Genomic DNA, 8618 nt, shown 5'->3' on the forward strand with positions numbered 1-8618 from the left:
AGTCTGCATTTTCAGTGGGCTCCTGGGGGTGGGGGTGGGGTTGGGGCTGCTGCTGCGGCTGGTACTTTGAGTCTAGAGTATTTCCAGTAGTCCAGGTCATTCATGATTGTTCCTGTATTTGAATTTCTACCAGAAGGATTGTGATCTTATCTACCAACTCCAAGTTTGGAAATAACAGGAACTTTCCAACTGTTAGTGGGAAATATAGTTAAGGCGTTTGTCACACTTCCTGTTTTTTTTTTCCTTCAAATGTGCTTCCAGGTCCAATATTTGCATTTTTATAAGCAAATTATTTGGTCCTTAACCTTTGTAAATGTAGCTGCTTGATCTAGAATGACAAACACCAGGCACATCAGAGTTCCTCTGGTGTCCAAACTACTCCAGGCAAACTGGATAATTTGTCGCATTGCTGTTTCCCAGAGGAGCTTAGGTAGTGAAACAGGTATAAACATTTTTCCATTCTGCCATCCCAGGATTTTAACCAAGCACTATCGTTTGGTCATGCAGGTAGGTTTTCTGTCACCTGGGCACTCCTTGGCAACATCAATCCAAGTGCTATCCAGCTAATTGCATATGCAGCCTACCATTTCTCATGGGGTGCATGATGTAGTTACAACAGGATTTTCTTGAGAAGGAAAACTCTATATGGACCAGAAATCACATAGAGCTCTTATTGATAACAGTCAGGTTAGGAGACAGTGGGCCATCCCAAGTGCCCCTGTAATAACTAGTATTCCAGCCAAAAGCTCTTTCAGCCCATGCAACCACATTTTGGACTCTCATCAACTTGTCTCCCATGAGGACTCAAAGCCACTAAAGTTCAGGGTCTAATGGGGTCTAGGCGAGTTGGGTCCTTTCTCTAGAGCCTCTACTGAGCTGGGATCCTTGCAAGAATGGAGGGCCCCTTAGAGTGTGTTGCGCCCCAGACAGCACCGCCTCCCAGGCAGCTAGAGCAGGAGGGTCCAGGAGGACCCCAAGGCCTGACTGCCTGGCCCTGGCATATCTCCTGACACCACCTCTGACCACACAGGCTGGGCTTCCTGCAGACACCCTCTCCACACTCGTCCCTCAGCTCAGCAGCTTCATCTTGGAGGTCCTGCAGGCTCAGCACTTCATCTGAGAGTCCTCCTCCACCAGCACGTCACGTCCAGTCCATGAACAGGATGTACACTTTTAAACCCCATGCTTCATTCCTCACTGGCCTCTGGTCAACATCACAAATCCAATTGCCATGTAAGGATCAATTAAAAGAAACATGCCCCCTCCAGAGGGGCAGCTGGGAGTGTGCATTTCATGTCTGCCATCTTGCTCTGTCATCTCCTATGCAGATCCAGTTTCTCGTGTCCTTTTAGAAAGTCTTCAGTCCCTTTTGGTTCTCTGGTCTCCACCCTGCATCCCCACCCCCACCCCATGGGGATTAAACCATTTGTATCCCCTCTACAGGCCCGCCTTCCCTTGCCCAGCTCTGCCGCCTGTGTATCCGTAAGCGCTTGGGTCGTGCATGCCATCAAGCCATCCTTGAACTACATCTGCCGGAGCCGCTGGAAAGATTCCTCCTGTACCGATAGGCCCTACTGCCCACTGGAAGAGCCTGGGAAAGACACGGGCTCCTGCCTGCGGTGCCCAGGTCTCCTCAGGCATGGACTCTCGGCATCTTCATGTCAGCTTAGCCATTCAGGTCGGTCCCAGACACTGGGGGTGTGAAAACTACTGGCTGGTTTAATATTCTCATTAGCCAAGGGGCAATGGGCAACATTTCCATCTTTAGCTCTTGTTAAAAAACTTTAAAAAAACCAACTGTCAAGTAGACTGAGAAGAATAGGCCATTTTTCGATAGCTCATGATATTCAAGTACGTAAGTGTCAGTTTTCTGCATACCGTGTAGACATGTGCAAATCCAGGGGGAGATGACGATGAATGTTACATAGCCCAAGAAGTGGTCCTGACTTAGTTTTTCCCTCCTCCACCCTTCTTTCTTTCCTTCCTTCTTGGAATAAATCTCTGCTAGCATTTTGATTCCCCTGCCTTTTTTTTTTCAATATTAAAAACAAAAAGCCAAATACATGAAAAACAACACAGTGAATGGAAGTTTCCAGTTACTGAAATGGTTGCTAAGAGAGATGTTGGCAAAAATTATGCCAAACAAATCTCAGGGTCTATTTTTCATCACTTCTGCTATTAAACACTGCTCTCGGAAGAAAGCAGTTCTAGGATGGTACATCACCAGGAGTCCCATCTACCTGAACCTACAGGTGCCATCTGATGCCTGTTGCCACCCAAGCATTGGGTTCTTTTCAATGCCAAGAGAACCTCAGGGTGTTTGAAAATATTACCCGTGCATACCAGTCAGCAGGGCAGACTCAAAGCTGGATCAGTATATTTTCCGTGGGTAGGGGCCCAAAACAAGCAAAAAAGCATATATGAACAGCCGCTGCTGTCTCCTTTTCTCTCTCCTCCTCTTTCTTTTTGTAAGTTTAAAAGATGGAAATTAGACAGACTTTTAACTATTGAAAGTGCTACTGTCGTGATTCAGTGACTCAATCATGTTACCTTCTCAAAAGAAAAAAATTAAGTGAAACACACACATATAGAAATAAATATATATATGATTAACTTCTTCCTCTCTCAGGTGACCCTAAAATCAGTTACATACGTGATTTTTTTTTCTTCTATTTTTCTAGATCTTTGGTTCTCAACTGCAGACAATTCCCCCCCACCCCCACCCCCACCCCCAGGGATATTTGGTGATGTCTAGAGAAATTTTGGGTTATCATAACCAGAAGGCGTGCTACTGGCCTGAAGTAGGTAGAGGAAGCAGGTATTCTAGACTATCTCATAAACTAATTTTAATTAGTTAGCTATTTTGGGGAAAAGGTTAAAGTCTTACCTTATGTCACATTTTAAAAACAAATCTCAGGGCCGGGCCATGGTGGCTCAGCAGTCAGAGTTCTCTCCTGTCATGCCAGAGACCCGGGTTCGATTCCCAGTGCCTGCCCATGCAAAAAAAAAAAAAAAAAAAAAACCCAAATCTCAGGTTTTTGAAATGTTAAGAAATGTGAAAATACTAGAGGAGAATGCACGTGAATATTTATGCACTCTGTGGGCAAAGCCTTTCTAAGTATAATATCAAAGGCAGAAAATTTTAAGGGCAACACTGACAATTTAGAATACATTAAAAATTATGTTGCCAAAAATACCGTAAAATGAAAGGGCAAACAAAAATGGAAGAAAAAGCTATATGTGACATTTATGGCAGATCAAGGGTTAATGCCCTGGCCATATAACAGGGACAAAGGAGACCTTCCCTCCACCCTACCCCACTCCTAGTTCCTCAACTCTTCCAAAATTCCTTAAATTATTTTAAGTGTTATATATAGCATTCGATTCTCTCAATTTTGGTTCTGATTATCAAGGAATTGTTTCTCCCCAAATAATTCTCATCCCTAACTTTCTAATACTGCCATGTCAAGTAAGCATGATGTTGGATGAATGATTCTTTTTTTCAGTTGCAAGCCTCATTGCTGAGATTTTATGCACTTAGCACAACAGAGAAGGGCGGAGGCTTCAGAGGCAGAGCCTGCAGCTGTTATGGGGAGGGGCGGGGCTGAGTGACCACAGCTTGTCCCCGGAGGATGTTCTCCCCACTGGATGACCTCCGGTTTCCTCCCATCGCAAACCACTGTAAGGATCAGCTCTTGCCTGGACATTTGCAGAGCAAATATTTCAGCTCCTTCCCTTAGTGGGACGAATGCATGGGTCAGACCGAATAGCAGCTTCCTATTTTTTTCATGAGTTGAACCTGTAAAAAAATCTATGCCAGAGTTTTATTTCCACTTATTAATTTTTCTTCCCCCACCATTGTTGTATGTTTCAAACTTCCAGAAAAGTTGTAAAATAATACAATCAACCCCTCCATGCCTGTCGCCTAGATCCACCAATTGTTAGCATTTTGCCACATTTGTTTCTCTTTCTGTATGTGTGTGTATGTATATATGCATCTATGTATGTAAACACTAACATCTCTGTATAAAGCATATATAATTAATACATATGCATACACACACACACACACACACACACAGGTTTTTATTTTACTGAGCCATCTGGACATCATACAGACATCATTGCAGACATCATAATTTTTCACCAGGGCTGGCATTAGGGTGAGGCAAGTGAGGCCCTCACCTCAGCTGCAAAATTCAAGGGAACACCAAACACTCAGTCATCAAGCTAAATAATATTTTATGCACTATTTTAAAAAATAAATATTAAGACATCCACAATTAAAAAAAAAAAGAAAGAAAGAGCAACTGAAGAGACAATGACAATTAAATGCAATATGTGATCCTGGATGGGATCTAGCAAGGGAGGAGAAGAGGCTCAAAGGGACATTATTGGGACATGTGAAAAAAATTGGAATATAAACTGTAGGCTTTATAGCAATCACACATTTCTTGAACTGGATAACTGCAGTTAAGGGGGTTACGTGAGTGAATATCCCTGTTCTTAGGAAATGTACGTGACAGTATTAAATGTTCAAGGAGCAGGATGTATACAACCAATATTCAAATATTCGGAGAGTAGACTTACCAAAACATGGATGGATGGATGGATGGATGGATGAATGGATAGATAGAAAGAATGATGAGGCAAATGTAACAAAAATGTTTAAATTGGTGCCTCTGGTTATAGGGGGTAGGGGTATGGTGGAGTTCTCTGTATGGGGCTTGTATTATTTTGGGAACTGGCTTGTAGGTCTGAAAGTGTTTCAAAATGAAAAGTTAAAAAAAATGTATTGGCAAGAAACCCACGATGACCAATATGCGAAAAATTTTAATAAAGGCACACTGTTGGTGTTTGCTTTACGACCCTACAGCATTGTGCAAAGAGAACAGTGTTTCCGATCAACCCGGGTTTCTGGGACATGTGGTCATGGGATTTATGAGGAATGACAATGGCATGTGAACAGACCAGGCCCGGTGGGGGGCTTTATCTGTACTCATGGTTGTTTGTTTGTTTGTTTGTTTTCTGTAGAGCTTGTATTAACTTTTTCCATTTGGTGCAAAATGTGTATATAGGGGCGCACATTTCCCCTTTTGCCCAAGATGTCCATAAGGCTCTATACCAAATACTTCCGCATGCAACTCCTAAGCGCGCAGAGTCCCCACATAACCGTGATACAGTGCTCCTCTCAGGACGTCTGGCATCGCCACACCACGGTGACCCAGTGTACATCCAGATTTCAGGTTCCATGCTTGGGGCCCTGATGTCTTCTCTGGCTTGTTCCCCATTCAGTTTCCAATCTAGGATGTTGCATCGCATTTGATTATGTGCCCCTTTGATCTCCTTTAGTATAGAATGCCACACCCCCACTTTGTCTTTCATGCCATTGAAATTTTTGAAGAGTTCAGCTCCATTATCATGTAGATGGGCCCTCAATGTTCATTTCTCTGATTGTTTCCTTATGAATACTGTATTATAGCAGATTTTTAAAAACATGTTCTTGTTCGAATCTTGCTCTGCTGCTCTGCTGAGCAGGAAGGCAGAACGTTCTATCTCTAAAGCAGCAATACCAGATAACTCAGCATGCAGAGCCAATTCTACAAGAACGACTGGAACAGAGAATTTTTGCGTAAAATCTGATAATTCCAAATTATCAGTGAAGCTGCATACCTTCTGGGCTTTAAAGGGTTTGTGCTAGAAAAACTGCGAGCAGAAATGACAAGACCCCCTCTTTGCAGTTCCTGTGCCAACTCTGACCGAGTGGCCGTGGGTGCCTTTGGAGACAAGAGTCTCATGACCCATGAGTCATGCTTCCTTCCTAGGGACATTATCTCAAGGGTGAGGCAGAGGGACTGGCCAGTGTTGAGACTGCACCTGATAAAGAATGAGTGTGATGGGTCCCTATAACCTCCAGATGGGTTCCTAGGCCAGATAAGTCCTGAAGCCCTGAGGGGCCAGCCTCTCCAAGAACATCAACTAGTTCTATCCCCTGTCCCTTGTTATTGACACCCTTTTCCAACATGAAAAGTTAGAATAGGCATAACCCAAATATCCCTAAAGATTGGGTGAAGGATCAAAGGAAAAGGAGGAGTTTTAACAGAGAAGATGGGATTTAACAAATGAGTATGACTGCTGAATCATAGTATTGATATTTCTTTCAGTCTCCAGTGTCTTGGAACAGCTAGAAGGAAAACCCTAAAATTGTGGATCTGTACCATACCAAACTCTGAAATCTGTTCTGTAACTGATTGTTGCGGTGTGCTTTGAGATTTACTGCTCTTTTGTATATATGTTATTTTTCACAAGTAAAAAAAAAAAAAGAACAAGTGTGACCTTAGAATCTGCTGTAGGCCATAATTCTTTTTTCTTTCCCAACCGGGACCAGCCTCGCTGAACATGCAGACACACACAGTGACACGCAAAGCCTGAACAGCTGATAAGATAGTTGATAAGACTGCTGGTTTGTGGTAATCCAACCCAGTTCTCTCTAATCACGGCTCATACACATGCAAATCAAATTGATCCGCATGTAAATCCTTAAAAATGTACAAACTCTTCTTATAATGCTTTTCTAGTTCTTGATTAGAACTATGGGTAGTTTTTTAAAAATCACAAGTGTCAATAAACATTACAAATATAATGAGAAGATTAAAAACAGATTAGTTGTTCAAATGGGAAATTTTTGTTGTATAAATGTTACCAGAATAGAAATTAATTTACACACACACACACACACACACACACACACACAAAGCTGATTCCCTCACAGGCACCAGGGCAACATCCTGGAAGTCTTTATTGTCATTTCCGACCTTAAATTTGAATATGGAGAAATCTTATCTTCTTGGAATTTAATTAAAAATAAAGGAAGACGCTGAATTGCCACTTACCAACCTCCTCTCCACTGAAGGAGTGCCTCCCCTACTGGTTTGAAAAAGTTTTCATTTCTTTTGTTTGCGCTTCCACCCCCTCATGTTTATTCAGTAGCAGCTTGCTTGGCTGCAGGAAAAGTTCCTCTTTCCCTTCCAACACCTGCTAAGGCTGGTTCTAGCCAGTTCAAGGGGCTGGAGCATGCTCAGTCAGGAGAAGCCCTGACCTAACATCACCATTGCCTAATTACAAATAGTAAAAATCACTCCCACCCTCCATTTTTGAACATGTGATGCGTGAAGTAGCATGATCTGACCTGAGCAGGCTCCCCTTTAGCCCACTCCCCCCAACCCCTCATCTCATCCACCCTTAGCCCCTCCCTGAGGCCCACCTTTCCCAGGTAAAACCTCAGCTCCCATTCCGCTTGGGGAGACTGCTCTGAGGATCATCTCTTGGATCTCCTTGCTGGTGGACTGCGTGATAAATCTTTTCTCGAACTCCTGGTGTCACGGCATTGACTTCTGTGCACATAGGACAAAATTGCCCACTCAGCGGCAACAAACCTGAACCATGAAGATTTTGCTAAGAAAGAATGGTGACGGGTTCCAGCTTCTCCACTACGCCCCTCTGTCTAACTATTTGTAGTTCAGTCGAGCCTGGGACTACATTTTTCACTGACTGTCAAGTAAAAATGACATCGTTCTTCAAATCTTTCCTGAAGCAGTGGTGAAGAATTTATATGCTTCTGCCCTTCTCAGTTAACTATGCAAATAGAGATGGGGTAATTTGGCACCTTTTAGCCCCATTTTAAATGAGCATCACTTTTTTTAATTGAAACATCTTTTGAGATAATTGTAGATTCACAGGCAGTTGTAAGAAAGAAGACAGGAAAAAAAAAAAACCCAAAAAAACTGAGAAAGCTCGTGCACCTTCTACCCAGTTTCTCCCATGGGTAATATCTTGCAAAGCTCTAGTACAATATTGCAACCAGGATATTAAATGTTGATATGGTCCACTGATCTTATTTAGATTCCTCCAGCTTTTCTTGTACTCATGTGCACGTGTGTGCCTTTACATGTTTATGTTTTTTCTTTAACAACTTATCACCCGCATGTGAGCATACTTTTTGATTCAGTGTTTCCACACTTAGAAATCTCTCCTCCAGAAATATTTGCATATGTGCACAAAGCCATATATTAAAAAATATGGGCTGCAGTGTTTTTGTAGTAGTAGCAAAAAAAAAAAAAAGAAACATTCTGCCTCCATCATATGGAATATGGACTAGGAAGGCTAGGCGGTAGTGAATAAAGAAAGGAGCATGTAGCTATATATGCTGAAACAGAAACATCTCCAAGTCTAATAAATGTGAAGGACATAGAAGAACATGACAATCTAAGGACATTTATGTGAACAAATGGTAAACGGATAAATGTATATACAGATGTGTGCAGGAAATGCATTGTAATGACTCCTTGCATTGTTGACGATGGCTACGGAGCGTTTCAGCTGGGATTCTTAAATCAGAAACAGTGAAGCTGCCTCAGCATTCAATCAAAATTCCGCTATCATTTCACAGCCAAACTAACCTTGAAACTAACTCAGAACCTTCTCCCACTGGAAGATAATCCTCTTCCACCTGGCAGAGAGGAACAGTGGGAGTCCAGGGTCGGTTAACAGCCTGAACCAGCACCAAAGGGCGCTGTGAAACTGGGTTTATCTGAAAAGATACATATACAGAAAACCCA

General features: G+C 42.6%; 1 protein-coding gene across 5 annotated transcripts in view; it reads left to right on the forward strand.

Moving 5' to 3' along the window:
- Positions 1 to 2010, forward strand: part of ASB11 (ankyrin repeat and SOCS box containing 11) — a 38755-nt gene extending 36745 nt beyond the window's left edge. For all 5 annotated transcript variants that reach the window (XM_077146748.1, XM_077146753.1, XM_077146749.1 and 2 more), the window contains one exon: positions 1444 to 2010. In XM_077146748.1, coding sequence (XP_077002863.1) covers positions 1444 to 1568 — 125 coding nt within the window. In that variant the 3' untranslated portion in view covers positions 1569 to 2010. The remainder of the gene's footprint in view (positions 1 to 1443) is intronic.
- Positions 2011 to 8618: the final 6608 nt, after the last annotated feature.

This window comes from Tamandua tetradactyla, chromosome X, assembly GCF_023851605.1.
Source record: "Tamandua tetradactyla isolate mTamTet1 chromosome X, mTamTet1.pri, whole genome shotgun sequence".
NCBI classification, from domain to species: domain Eukaryota; kingdom Metazoa; phylum Chordata; class Mammalia; order Pilosa; family Myrmecophagidae; genus Tamandua; species Tamandua tetradactyla.